The sequence below is a fragment of the Camelus dromedarius genome, chromosome 7 (assembly GCF_036321535.1).
Source record: "Camelus dromedarius isolate mCamDro1 chromosome 7, mCamDro1.pat, whole genome shotgun sequence".
Classification (NCBI taxonomy): domain Eukaryota; kingdom Metazoa; phylum Chordata; class Mammalia; order Artiodactyla; family Camelidae; genus Camelus; species Camelus dromedarius.
The window spans coordinates 78,319,412-78,334,268 of record NC_087442.1 but is presented as its reverse complement, the minus strand read 5'-3'; the positions used below and the strand labels follow the sequence as shown (position 1 = coordinate 78,334,268).

The window sequence follows — 14,857 nt, the reverse complement described above, 5'->3', positions numbered from 1 at the left end:
GGGTCCGCACCAACATCTGAGACGAGATGGAGGCTTGTTGCACAGGCGGGGTGGTGTCTGCTGTGTTGACACACCAGCGGGTTTTCACTCATCATCCTTCAGTCCAGATGTTGGTTCCTAATGGGATCTGATTTCCTCACTTCGTTAGAAGGTCCGTGACAGTCAGTGGACTGCTTGCTCCAGGATGTCTCCTGCAAGTAAAATCCTGCTTACACTCTGATTTCTCCGGGGCTCTAACCACTATTCTGTGAAATTCCTCAATCCTGTGCTGCTTCAAGGACTTGGTTTTATTCAGATAATGGTTCTACCATTGTTGATAGCCCAATTCTGTCAGCGTGTGTCATTGGCAAAATGGCCTGGGCTGCAAAAACTTTCCGACCTTTTCCTCCATCCAAGCTTTGTTAGCATGAAAAGCCTGTTGCCCGGAGTTGGAGTCAATCAGAGGATTGTTCATTTAATACTCAGAACTTGACCCCTCCCCCTTTTATCTTTAAACTTTCGCCTCTAAATCTGCCAGAGAAATCGTGGCTTATAGGAACAGTTACCAACTTGTTGAGGTCAAAAGTTAGATCATGTTTTAGAAACTTTGCAGGAACAGAAATCCACAGCGCTGAGGTTCACCAGCTTCCTTGTTCATTTCATCTGGAAGAAAGGTCAGCCTGTTAGGGACCCAAATGCTTTTGACTCCCCTTGGAGGAAGCTTATAACTTACAAAGCACCCAGAGAGGGTGGGAATTGACTAACAGTGGGGGGGTCACGGCCAGCCACGGGCCTTGTGCACACAGGATGGCTGTCGGAGTGGGACCAGGATGATTTGAAGGCGGCAGGGACAAGGATGCAGGTGCAGACGGAGTTCAGGGCTCTCGATACTGGAACATAGTCACCAGTGGTAACGAGAGGACCAGAACTTGAAGGGACAGGGTCCAGCGACCAGCAGGGACAAGAATAAGTGTCACCTGACCTTAGATGGAATGATATGGGGAAAAAATGTGACCACTTGGCTCAAATTATGTAATGAATTGCGCAGAAGTCTTTAGCTTCAAATCATTCAGCTGAACAGGGCGCAAATGTAGCCCCTCTGGGGCCTCCTCACTAACAATATGCTTATAGAAAGACTTAGGTCATGGCCAAGTATTCTTCTTATGGAAAAAACCCAGAGTTATGTGAGAGACAAATGAGTTGGGCCTCCAGCTCATGAATTGTTGAATGTTCCTATTGTCCAGGCGGGTGGGGTCTCTGGGCCGACGGTGCCAAGTCTGAACAAGCCCCCCACTGTGCTGGCTGGAGAGCATCTCGCCCACCCTCTCCTGAACGTGCCTGGGGAAACCTCTGCCTTGTGCTCCAACGAGTCAGGGTCACAGGAGGAATCTTGTTGATGTGGAGATAGCAGAGGGCCTCTGGCTTTTGGGAAACGCTAGTGTCTCCTAAACCTGGGCCAATTGGAAATGTGGGCCAGAGGTGAGAGGCTCTGGAGGGGGGCTGGGTTTTTTTGTTTGTTTTTCATCCAGCTTTTCTCATTTCAGATCATTTTTAGTAGAAAATTTAAGTACATTCCTTTGCTCACACATCCATTCTTTTTAATGCTTATCTTTTCTGTGGCTGGGATTCATTTACCCACCTTACTCTTTATTTCCAGCGTGGCTCAGGAAATCAGATGGCATGGGATTCTTTCAAGAATCACAGATATTATTGTTAGTGGAGGGAAGGCTTGTCTGCAGCCCCGTGCCAAATCCAGCTTGCTGCCCCTGTCGGCAAATAAAGTTTTATTGGAGCCCCACCTTGCCTGTTTGTTTACGGACGGTCTGGGGCTGCCTTTGTTCTGCAGTGTCAGAGTCCAGTAGTGACAGACCAGAGGGCCCACAAAGCCGAAATATTTACTATCTCTTATAGAAAATGTTTGCCAGCTGCTAGACCAGAAAGCCAGCTCATTTCTGCAGCTGAAATTCCATTCATTCTCCAACTTCCATTTCCAAACTGAAGTTCTATTCCTGAGGACAAAAAAAAAAAAAAAAAAAAAAAAAAAAGGCGGGGCTGGAGGAGGTAGAGGATGTAAATAAAAAGACAGTCCCATTGAAGAGATTAAAAAGTATTTCAATTTCCCTTGCTTAGAGTGAAACAGAAGGGCCTCGGTAAAGTTAGAGTAGACCTTTGGGCATTACCGCACCTCCGGGGGTCCCCTGTTGCTGGGAGGCAAGGTCCCTGGCAAAAGCGAAGAGACCCGGTCACCTGATTTTAGGATATAGTACTTTCTCGGTTCCCAGGGAGGTTCGGGTTTCAAAAGGAAAAGCGGGTGACCAGCAGCACCCTGAGTGACAGCCCACTGGCGCCTGGGGCGGGGGTGGATGCAGCAGGGGGAGCTGCCCATACGGGCTCCGCTGGAGACAAGCCGTGGGGACCTTTCAGCCGCCAGCAGAGGGGAGTCCGGGAGGAACGGGAGTCATTCAGCAGGTGTCATGTTTTTACCAGATGATGAAAAGCCATTGAGGATGGACTCTCTTCAGTGGCCAGCGGAGGTCCGCAGGGGGAGAGGAGAGGATATGGAGAAAGCAGGAAAGTTGCACGTACTGATAAAGAGGTCCACAGGCCGGTGGTTCCCACTCTGGCTTCGACTCACTAGCCTTTTTCTCGAGGTCTCAGTGTGTGTGAAGTGGGTGCAACATCCTCCATTGACCTCCCTTGTAGAGATCATGTTCTTATTGTTTGGGATTTTTTAAATTGAAGTATTGTTGCTGTATAATATTCTGTAAGTTACAGGGTACAATACAGTGATTCACAATTTGTAAAAGTTATACTCATATTGTAAAATACTGGCTTTATTCACCATGTTGTACAGTAGCTCCTGGTAGCTTATTTTCTACCTAATAGCTTATCTCTTATTTTTTTATTGAACTAACACTTGATTTACAGTCTTGTGTCTGCTCTATAGCATAGTAGTTCAGTTATGTATTCTTTTCCATATTCTTTTTCACTATAGATTATTACAAGATAGTGAATATAGTTCCCTGTGCTATGCAGAAGTTTCTTGTTGTTTATCTGTTTTATATATAGTAGTTTGTATCTGCTAATCCCAAACTCCTAATTTATCCCTCCTCTTCCCTTCCCCTTTGGTAACCGTAAGTTTGGTTCCTATGTCTGTGAGTCTTTTTCCATTTTGGAAATAAGTTTGTATCATTTTTTTAGATTCCACATGTAAGTGATATCATATGATATTTGTCTTTCTCTGTCCAACTTCACTTAATATGATAGCCTCTATTTCCATCCACGTTGCTGCAAATGGCATTATTTCATGCTTTTTCATGGCTGAGTAGTATTCCACTGTATAAATATACCCCATCTTCTTTATCCAGTCATCTGTTGATGGACATTTAGGCTGTTTCCATGTCTTGGCTGTTGTAAATAGTGCTGCTGTGAACACTGAGGTGCGTGTGTCTTTTTGAATTAGTTTCTTCCAGGATGTATTCCCAGGAGTGGGATTGCTGGATTGTATGGTAACTCTAGGTTTAGTTTTTAAGGAATCTCCATACTGTTTTCCATAGTGGCTGCATGTACCCCTTTGTTTTAAATGAGGAGAAAACTTAGTAAAAATAGAGAGAGCCCACTGACCACATAGCTAAGACTATACCTACAGATGAAGGTAGAATTCTCCTGGCTCTTTAAAATGATTACTGTCTCATTTTTAGATTCCTTTTCTCCATCTTCATGAGTGGTTCATCTCAAAGATCAGGCAACAGCTTTTGTATTATTCTTCTTTCCAAGAGAAAGTTTTTGATCCTCTGCCAAATAATCTCACTTCTTAAAGCCACACTGAGCCACAGGTCCACCTGGACTTCTGTCCCTTTCTCTGCAGAGAGGAGCAGACTCATTGGACACTGTCAGAGACGGTCTGCACAGTTAGGTGATAATTTTTCAGACCCCAGTGAAAGAGATGACTGGAGAGTCTCCTTCACAATTTTAGTGTCTGTGAAGTTTTCAAATTGAACCAACCTTTTTGCTTCAGTAGAAAGGAAAATACTCTTAGGCAGGGTCTTTTTACAGGGTCGTGAGTGCAGGTCTTCCAGAGCTGGCCTCCAGGTGACCCCATCGGAGAAGCTGTTCTGGAAACTCAGGCAGGGAAGGGAGCACTGGTCCACCAGCACTTGAGCGGTTTCCCAGCTTCAGCTGGAAATGGAAACCTGGTGCGTCTTAGAGGACAGTCACCTGGCCCCCTTGCAGAGGAAGGGCAGGGTCGCCTCTTGCAGGGATGCCACTGCCAGCCCGCCGTCTGTGACATCTGACCCTGCTTTTCAGATGGAGGAAAGGAATGCTGTCAGCTGAACTGGGCCTGGTCTCTGGAGAGTGCCAACGCTCTTCCACCCTTTGGGATGCTGGTCTTGAAGGGACAGGGTCCAGAGAGCAGCAGGGACGAGAATGGGTATCACCTGAAATTAGGTGGACTCTGGGAAAAGAATGTGACCGCTCTTCTAAAATTATGTAATTAACTGCCAAGTACGTCCCCCACTGCAGATCTTTGTGTTGGGGTGGTTTGTCAGAGGGTACGATTTTAGGTGTTCTGGTACTGCCTGGTACCAGATGTAGAATTTCCCGACCCCACTAAATCATGGTACTCTTACCTGCAGGAGCACGTCCTAAAGCCGAGGGTCTAGGGAAAACACTCAAAGTTACCTATCCACAGCTCACCTAAGCTGTTTCCTAATTCATGAGAATGCCCCCAGAGAATACAGGAAAAATAAAACATGCCTGGAAAGAAAGAATATGCTTGAGGGAAAAAAAAAGTTGAGTGCTTAAAGAAAGAAAAGTTTAGTTTTGAAAACCTAAGGAACCAAGAAAATGCTACAGGTTTTAAAGCCTGAAGGTTGAGGACCAGAGTATTCCAGGCTTCAAATTTTTTAAATAATCAAGAAGTTACTGGCAAATATATAAAGAGAAACACAAGGCCATGACAGTTTCTGTCTTTCCCATGGAAATGCGGTCAAGCAGTGCTCAGGGCAGGGAGCACCAGACCCTTGCCTGGACACAGTGAACATAATGAAAACATTTATTGAGTGCTTACTGTGGGCCACACGCTCCTCTGAATACTTGAGAATTAAGGTGTATCTACCTGCAAGCAAGCCCGGGAGGGTAGGTATCATCACCCCTTCTGCAGACGTGGGCACCGTGACCCAGTTCTGCAGCGCCCCGAGTCTCACCGGTGGGTGCGGGGAAGGCGGGACCCACAGCCAGGCAGCCCGGGCTCTTCCCGCGACACTGTGCCGCCCCAGCTGGCTGCCTAAGAACTTGCAGCGTCATCGTAGGTGGCAAACAAAGGCAGTGAAAAAGCTCGACTAGCAATGCAGGCAGGATGCAGGGAGGGTCATGTGGATGGGATGGGCCACACACACGCGTCCTCCTGGGTCTGGAGTTGAGACATGCTGTGTTTCGCAGGACCATCCGTGACACTGGTTCTGGAAGATGCTTTGTTCTTCCGTCTTTCACAGGCAGCTGGAGCTGCGGACTCGAGGAGGTGTCGTAAAGCTGCCCGAGAGAGTCCTGCTCTGCTGTGCTTTGCCACAGCTGACGTCATGTCTTAGGATTATTTTCTTTTATGGGGATCGTGTCTCTGTCTCCCGGGTGCCTCTCCCAAAAGTGAGGTTAGAGCCTCATTTGGCAAAGCCCGTTGGACTCCAGTTTGCAAGTTTACCCTGTGCTCAGAGCTGAGAGTGGAAAAATGGGTTAAGGTGCGCGTACCTGTGCCCCTGGGGGCCTCGTCTAGTCAGGGAAATAAGATATTTGTTTTTATTTTTACCCACATTTTCTCCCAAAAGCATTTCAGGCCAGAGGTGAGATGTGGGTTCCAGCCCTTTGTTACTCGAATACGCTGCAAGCACTGTGAAATGTCACGTGTCGACATGAAACTGGCCGAGTCACCTGAGCTTCGGGACTCTAAGCCGGGGTTCAGTGCCGCAGCATCTCAGCCCCAGTCCATCGGCCAGCAGTGCCAGTTTCACCCTGTGTTCCTTTGCTTCTGCCTAAGATGCCAGCCCTCTTGGGCCAGTGAGCGGTGGGGACCGACGGGCTCCGAAGGCCCCTTCCATCACGTCTGACGTTTTCCGAGCCTCTGCTCTCAGTGCTGGGAGTGGGTATCACAGTGGCAGGTGCCCACGAGCTAGATTATACTTATCGGGAAGTCTTTCAACCACATACTTAGAATTCCTGAGACTTCTTTCTGATTTCGTTTTCTTTCTATCAAGTTGATTGCATTGCACCAAGTGTCCGCTGTTCTGCTCTGTGACCAGGAGGGGGAGGTGTGTAGGGAGCTGCTGGTTACTGCTGTATCTCAGGCCAGGGGCCTCACGTCATCGAGGGGGTCACCTGAATTGTCTGTCCTGACAGGTTGCACAAGCAAGTCAGATAAAAGGGAGGCAGAGGCAGGACGGAGCTTAAGAGCACGGACTGGAGATGCAAAGTGCTGAATTAGAATCCTGGCTCCGCCATTTCCTTGCCGGCAGACTTGGGGGCAGTCGTGTGATCTCTCTAAACCTGTTTCCACGGCTGGGAAGCTGATTATGATGACACCTGGATCCCGTAGGGTTATTGTGAGGATCAGATGAGTTGATGCATGTAAATTATTTGTACACTAAATATTCACGGGGAGAAAATGATTCTAATTAAGAAGTGAGCTGGTGGCCACAGCCCCAGGGAGCACCCTTGGGGGCCCCTAGGTTCTTCAGAATGAAATCTAGTGGCCTCCTCTGGGCCCACCACAGCCTCAACTGCCTTCAGCCTTGGTTCCCCCCTGGGGGAGCTGCTGTGGCCTCTTTGGGAACCTCGTCGGCCCAGGGACAGCCCATCTAGGAATGTCCACCCAGCCATTCTGGGGTGGCCCATCCTTCCTCGAGTTGTCACCTGTTAATTTCTACTTTCGTGGATGGCTGGTTGGAAGGAAGTTTCCAGGACAGTTTTTCCTGTTGAGGACCTAACAGTAGGGCAGGAAGGATGCTCGATGTTGGGAGACCTGACCTGAGCTGTCTACCACAGCGGCAGGGGGCGGAGGACGGTGGTTAGAGTGGACAGAACTAGCCAAGGCCAGGCCTCCCGTACAGAGCTCTGCCCGCTGCCTCGCCCTGAGGCTCCCTGCGTTAGCTGACTGCCCCTGCAGGGCTGTGGGGACGTCAGGCAGGGTCCTTCCTCATTCTGGTTATTTTTATAATGAGACTGTTGAATAAAATCAGCTCCACTCTTTTGCAAAAAAAAAAAAAAAAGTTAGCTGGGGTTGAGGTCATGAGTGTTCTGGAAGGAGCCTCTGAGGGTTGTTGGCAAGTTGTCGTGGACCTTTTACGTAGTTTGCCATTGTGATGGCGGCTGGAGATTCTGTGGTCTGTGATCGAGTGGATCAGCCAGCATTGCTCTTCCCCTTCTAGCCTGTGACTGCGACCCCAGGGGCATTGAGACGCCACAGTGTGACCAGTCCACTGGCCAGTGTGTCTGCGTCGAGGGTGTGGAGGGTCCACGCTGCGACAGGTGCACTCGAGGGTACTCGGGGGTCTTTCCCGACTGCACACCCTGCCACCAGTGCTTTGCTCTCTGGGACTTGATCATCGCTGAGTTGACCAACAGGACCCAGAAGTTCCTGGAGAAAGCCAAGGCTCTGAAGATCAGCGGCGTGATCGGGCCTTACCGGGAGACCGTGGACTCGGTAGAGAAGAAGGTCCATGAGGTCAGAGACATCCTGGCCCAGAGCCCGGCCGCAGAGCCGCTGAAAAACATCGGGAATCTCTTCGAGGAAGCAGAGTAAGTAGCTGATGAGCCCGAGGGAACAGCTCGCGGTGTGGTTTGAACTTCATGAATCAACAGCTCGGTGCTTCCATCGGGAGGCGGGGTTAGTGCTTGGTGCCGGGCGTGCACTTTCCACAGCTGCGACCCTGGGCATGTGGGTAAGTGAACGCTGGCGTGTCGCTGGGGACCACAGTTGTGGGGACTGCAGTGCAGGATGGGTGCCTGTCACATTCTTCGTCAGCACCCTTGTCTGCAGACCACGCTCTCTGGCAGTACGACGGTGAGGATGCCGGATTCGGGGACGGAGGACCCCTCATGGAGTTGCTGCTCTGGTACTTGCCAGGCTGGTGAGCTTGAGTGACTCACCCATGTCTGAACCTCCCTCTTCTTTCCTGCGGAGGAGGGGAGGATAATATTTGCCTTTCCTTTAGAGGAACAAAAGGATTCGTCTCTCAAATGATCATCTAATTGCCAAAAAAAAAAAAAAAAAACCACTGTAAATTTACGTTGTTATCATAGTGATTCCCATCGCCGAGCTGTTGGTCCATAAAGCAGAGCTTCATTCTCTAACTGTAAGAAATTTTCTACAATGAAAATTCCTCCTCTTAGCCGTTCTCTGGGTGATCATCGTCTCTCTGGCTGCAAGGAGTTTATTTTGCCAGAAGAAACAAGAGAACCGAGCTGAGGGATGCAAACTCCCCGTGAGAGCCTTAGCTCTCCGGCTCTCAAACACTGCCGCTCCCTTTGCCAAAGAGAACCCCTCACCCCTCAAACCAGCATAAAACCTAGGCTAAAGGACAAAACAGGAAAGGGTGTGAAGCCATTTGTTTCCCCAAATACTATGGGTTTTTTTTTTTAACTTTTTTTTTTATTGAGTTATAGTCATTTTACAATGTTGTGTCAAATTCCAGTGTAGAGCACAATTTTTCAGTTATACATGAACATATATATTCATTGTCACTTTTTTTGCTGTGAGCTACCACAAGAGCATCTATATATTTCCCTGTGCTATACAGTATAATCTTGTTTATCTGTTCTACATATGCCTGTCAGTATCTACAAATTTCGAACTCCCAGTGTGGGTTTTTTTATTGTAGACCTGACATTTGGCACAAGTGGGGGCACTTAGCTAAATTATGTGCGCCGAGCTGCTGTTACAGCAGGATGGAACTGCAGGGACGTGTTTGTGTGATGGGGCTTGAATCAGCATCTCTAAGAAGCCAGATGGACTTTGCATCTCAGCACTATGTGTGAGAAGCAGGAAGCTAAGAGCTGACACACCAGCTCAAGTACCTGGTGGCGGGTTCTTCCTAGACCTTCTAGACTGAAAGTCCCTGGTCCCCTGATTTCAAGCCTCAGATCTTGTGCCCAAGGTCACGTGGTTGGCCGGGGTGTTAGGAGATGTCTGATGCAGGGCGATGGCACAATGAGGAGTGTCACCTCACTAAAAAGTCTGATACAGCTCAGCCTCCCTGTATGTAGTGATAACAAGCTTTTGGAGGCTGTGGTCTGAGGGCAAGGCCATTTAGGAAGTGATTTCTTGGCCTTGCTGTCATGCACCTAAGGTAGAACAAAATAGTCTGGTACCCTTCCAGAGTCTGCCGGAAGAGAGGTCGCACTCTTGAAACAGCCCTGCTGCTACCTGCACTGCTCATCTCATCAGACAGATTGTATTGTAATCATCTCAGGAAAACTAGTTTCATTAATCTTTTTTCAACACAAGATCCAAGGATGTGTGTTTTAGGATCCAAAGTGGCATTATTTAAAAATATACAATATTAGATGTGATTTTTTTTTGAAGTTACGTTTTATGAGACCTGAGAAAAAATGAAAGCCTTCTGTGAATCAACAGATGAATCAAAGCAAAGCACTGATAACAGAAACTAGCTTCAGGAAGAAAAGCCATTGGGTTTATAAAATGTCACCTAACCTACAAATCCTTGAAGGAGTGGGGGCATGTACGCAAAGCCCCTTTGGGGTGGTGGCTGTGGGGCTTGCTTTCTGTGTGTCCCATCTTGAAGGAGATCCCTGAGGTTCAGATGAGAGTATTTTTGGCTGGTGGCTGGGAGGCTTAATTCTACACTGGAGTCACTTAGGTCTGAGTGTATGGGATTGTGCAGGCTGAAGCTGCTTATGCACAGAGCTGGATTCCATGCTCTGAGTCCGTGCTCATGTTGCACCAGGTATTCGGAATCCCTCAGCTCACCCACCTGCCACATCACAGCTGAGTGGCATTCCTGGGTTTTTCTTCAAAGTCTTTGAAGAAAGAAAAATTATTAGATTTAATATAGTCTCTTAATGATAAGGAGACTAAAAGCAGTACTTACAGGTGAACTGTTACAAATGACTGAGTTGGTTTGAAATCACAGAGTGGTGGATACAGTATTAGCAGAAAATGTGAAAATGAAACTTCATGTTTTCCCTTCGATTTTGCGCAAGTAAATTGACCCTTCTCTTCCCAGGAAGCTAACCAAAGATGTTACCGAAAAGATGGCTCAAGTAGAAGTGAAATTGTCTGACACAGCTTCGCAAAGCAACAGCACAGCCAGAGAGCTGGACTCTCTACAGGCAGAAGCAGAGAGCCTAGACAACACGGTGAGAGAGCTTGCTGAGCAACTGGAATTCATCAAAAACTCGGACATTCGGGGTGAGTACGTGGGGTTGCGAAGTCATAATCCTGAACAATGGATTTAACTGTCTGTCTAACCTTTTGTAATAGAGCACTTTCGGAAAAAAATTAAGTGCTTTGTAATCATTTTAAAGCCTTTTCTCATTGAGTCTGGGGCACAAATGAGGATTAAAGTCCGCACTTGGGACGTGGGGCACAGACTGACACAGGAGGGGTCGCCTGGAGCGAGCAGTGCTTGTTGCATTCGGATGGACTGTTTCCTGATTCGTTTCCAGCTAGTGGTTAACCTCCTTGGCTTCTCTTGGAAAGGGGCCTTTGTGAATAGTTAAGAACTTAACTGTTAAGAAAAAAGTTGATTGGTCTGCAAATCCTTTTATATTCAAGAATGTTACTTGATCAGGAAATCACATTTGCAAATCCTTCTTGTATTGATATCGTAGGCCCTAGTAGAGGACCCTCCCCCAAAAAGCAAAAGAAAGTAAAAACTGTCAGATCACCCTGTCCATCCTGCTTTATGCAGGATCGCTTAATTTTTTTTGGCTAGATTCTTAAAGCCAAAACATGGCGTGCTGTTTTATGTATATGTATCAGCCATTTGAGTGGATCTAAACAGTTAAATGAGAAAAAGGAAAAACTCATCTGGACATGTTGACAGCCTGCCTGACACTAGCTACTTAGAACTGGATGCTTGCCTGTGTGTAGACACAACATCTGCATGATTGACTTAATGTTTTAATCCAGATGTTTGGCATCTTCCACAGCCAGATTACGTGCTGAAGGGGACTCAGTATATTCATGGATCATGAGAGGAAAGTTACATTTTTTCATAAAAATCTTATTCCTTGAATTTTAAAACAAAACTATGCAGTCACTTCAGGGCTGGAACATACAGCCATCGCTTGATGGGGAGATTTGGGTCCATGGGGATTAACTGTGGGCAATCTCATTTCATGCCCCAGGTGCCTTGGATAGCATTACCAAGTATTTCCAGATGTCTCTAGAGGCGGAGGAGAGGGTGAATGCCTCCACCACAGATCCCAGCAGCACTGTGGAGCAGTCGGCCCTCACTCGAGACAGAGTCGAAGACCTGATGATGGAGCGAGAGTCCCAGTTCAGGGAAAGGCAGGAGGAACAGTCCCGCCTCCTGGATGAACTGGCAGGCAAACTTCAAAGTCTAGACCTCTCAGCTGCTGCCGAAATGGTAAGGTTCGAGGGTTTGGCCTCAAGGCTGTCTTGCTGCAGCGGGGAGAAGTGCCCTGCTTTGTCTTTCACTCTGTCCGCTCTGCAGATGAGTCAGCAGGAGTGAAGCTCTTTGCTCTGGTCTCTGGACCCCAGTGTGGGGCAGCCGTGACGCCGCCAGATTCTAAACAACAGCATGTGGGTTTCCAGCCCTCTCTCTCTTCCAGCAGTTGCTCTGTGGTTCCGCCAAAGAATCCGGGCTCCTCTCCCACACTGCTGAATTCACTCGGTGACTCCTTACTTAAACCCCATCCTTTTTAGACTGTGCACGTGTCTTTTATACTTTGTTCTGATTGGAAGTGCAAACTCCGAGTGGAGCAATTCAGAATCATTCTGGGAGAGACTTCCTAAAAAACTCAAGGGAGCTAAGGAATTTTTCTCACTGGTGGGTGTTAGTTAAAATGTGCCTTTGTCCCAGTGACTTCACCTGGTGAAGATTAACCCGGTCCAGCTGCTTTCTAGGCTCAGGTCCAGCCTAGAACGTAGATTCATTTCCCAGAAGCTTTTAAAAAGTAACTCTGGAGCCAAATGAAATTGAGTATTGAGTTTAATGAAAATCAGGCAGAAAGCCAAAAAAAAGGGGGGGGGGGAGCCAGACTCAGCCTGCTTCTTCCTCTTGCTTCCTTATTGTTTTTCATGGCCGGGTACCTATCGGAGAGAATTTGGAGGCTGTTTTTTATGTCCCTTTGTAAGGCTTATTTGTGCTCCCTTAGCTTAGAAACAGGGGAACAGGACAAGAAGGGGGAAGGTGGGTGCACAGGAGGCTGGGAAGAGTTCAGATGGATTACAGTTCTCTTAGTGACAGTCCCCCTCCCCGTCTTCTCCCTCCCTCTGGCTTTCTCTTTAAATAGGCAAAAACGTACTGTATCGCGACCAAGTTAATTGATGCCTCCACAGTTACATACTCATTACCTTAGGACACTTGTTAGCAGCTTCCACACTGTCGCCACTCATGGAGAGATTTTTGCCCCTTTGTGTTTTTCACATACCTTCACTGCTTTGCCTTTGTATGTATTTAGTTAGACCCGTGGTGCTTTTTCTCCCCCCTAAGCCTGCCAGTCTGCTGACATAACGCAGATATTCTACTGTGTCTTAAGAAAGCATCCCTAGAGATAACGCTTCTGGGCTTAAGGCTCATGTGATTCTGCAGCATGCAGAATAAACTTACTTCCTGAAGCTTTTTATGTGCTCTAAACCAGGTATGTGAAAGACTATTTTATTTATTACTTAAAGATATAATGGGATCATAATTATCACAAAATTATTAAGTTAAAACTGTCCTGATTCCAAAAAAACTTAAAAAAAAAAAATACTTTCCTTGTTTGGGAGTGTCCTGTGAACTCTTAACTTTTATTCACTGCAGGGTATCTTTTGCCTCTTCTCAGCCTGCGCATTGTTCACAAAAGGATAGCCCCAAATAGTTTTTCCTCCTGCTCAGGCTTTTCCATCATATAGCAAACTTTTTTCAATTTGCCTTTTATATGCTACATCCAAGTCTTGGTCTTTGGAAGTTTCTGGTAGGTAATAATGAAGTCATCCGTGGGGGATTTGGGTGGGTTGTTTATTTGGAAAAAGTAGGACCACCTTTATTTTCTCTCTTCGTTTCCCATCTGGACTATCCCCCCACTTCCCCTGCTCAGATCCCAACAGCCAACCCTCCTTCCCCAACTACAGCCTTCAGTGGTCACTCCTTGGTGTGTTTTCCCATAACTTGCTGCTTCTGACCTGTTCTTGCCTGTTGTGCATAGTGATCCTGTCTGCCTAACTAGACGGGAAGTTACTAAAAGGCTGATAATGGGCCTTTAATGCCACCCTTTTCAGAACAGTTAACATGGTGCTACGTCAAAAGAAGGTTCTCAAAACTTTTCCTCTTGGTGAACCCAGTTGGTTAGTGGAGAGGGGAAGCATCCTGTGGCTTCCATACCGGCGGACTTAAGCCCGACAGAGCGCAGGATGCACGCACCCCGCGCAGACCCCATATGGTGTTCCAGGTCGTTAGGGCAGAAGGCACTGATGGAGGGCTGTAAGCAGTCATGGGTTCCTTGGAAGCAGGCAGGTTAGCTTATTCCTAAGCTCTCTGCTCCTCGCTATCCTGAACGCTGTTCTCAAGCACCCTGGCTGAGGAGCTCCTGCCCGGCTGTGAGGCTGCCACGGACTCACTCCCCACCCCTGGCCCTTGCAGACATGTGGGACGCCTCCAGGGGCCTCCTGTTCCGAGACGGACTGTGGTGGCCCGAACTGCAGAACCGACGACGGACACAAGAAGTGTGGGGGGCCCGGCTGCGGAGGGCTGGTCACTGCTGCGCACAGTGCCTGGCAGAAGGCCATGGACTTTGACCGAGATGTCCTGAGCGCCCTGGCGGAGGTGGAGCAGCTCTCCAAGATGGTAAGTCAGTGCGTGGCCTGCTGTGGTTGTTGGATTTCAGTTAGGGACTGGAGGATCTGAAAGGGAGAAGTTCATTCTACATGTGGACTAAAAGGAAAAGAGCGTAAGTTTTTCTGAGGGCACGGAAAGAGAGGGGCTTTTATTCATAGGTGGCTTAAGAATCTGCTTATTTCTCATAATTGAGATAACCATGTTACTAACCAGGGGTCCAGGGTTACGAATGCACCCAGCTGTACTTCAAAAGTTCTGTACTGAGCAACTGAGCCTTTAGTCTTGGGAAGTGACAAGTATTAACCTCATGTTAACTGAAGTATCTGTTGGTACCCAATAAAAAGACTTAAAGCAATTTTATAGGTCACCAAATGTTTTGGAGGAGTGAAAAACCAGAAAAAAACGGTTACACGCTAGCCCTAGCTATAAGAGAATACGCTATAGGCATCTGTATACTGAATACTTCCAGTCTACACTAAAATACATGATGTTTAAGTGGGAGACATCTGTTTCTAAAAGCCGTGATTCCCAGTGCTTAGGTTTTCAACATCACTTTCTGGACCGTGTATGATATTCTCACTGCTTCAGAGAGAGTGACATTGTTGAAGGGGTAATTCATTCCTCACATCCAGGTCTCTGAAGCAAAACTGAGGGCAGATGAAGCGAAACAGAATGCTCAGGACGTGCTACTGAAAACCAACGCTACCAAAGAAAAAGTGGACAAGAGCAATGAGGACCTGAGGAATCTAATCAAGCAAATCAGGAACTTCCTGACTCGTAAGGAACTTTTCCATTTTACTTTTACACATTTCTTCCTATCTTGACATACACAGGTTTTATAGGTGGCTGTGTCTGAGAGA

General features: G+C 47.4%; 1 protein-coding gene across 2 annotated transcripts in view; it reads left to right on the top strand.

The window, feature by feature from the left end:
• LAMB1 (laminin subunit beta 1) overlaps window positions 1–14,857 on the top strand; it is a 70,130-nt gene that overhangs the window by 49,715 nt on the left and 5,558 nt on the right. For both annotated transcript variants that reach the window (XM_064487696.1, XM_031454682.2), the window contains exons 25-29: window positions 7,398–7,767; window positions 10,215–10,399; window positions 11,341–11,582; window positions 13,803–14,006; window positions 14,630–14,774. In XM_064487696.1, the coding sequence (XP_064343766.1) occupies window positions 7,398–7,767; window positions 10,215–10,399; window positions 11,341–11,582; window positions 13,803–14,006; window positions 14,630–14,774 (1,146 nt within the window). The remainder of the gene's footprint in view (window positions 1–7,397; window positions 7,768–10,214; window positions 10,400–11,340; window positions 11,583–13,802; window positions 14,007–14,629; window positions 14,775–14,857) is intronic.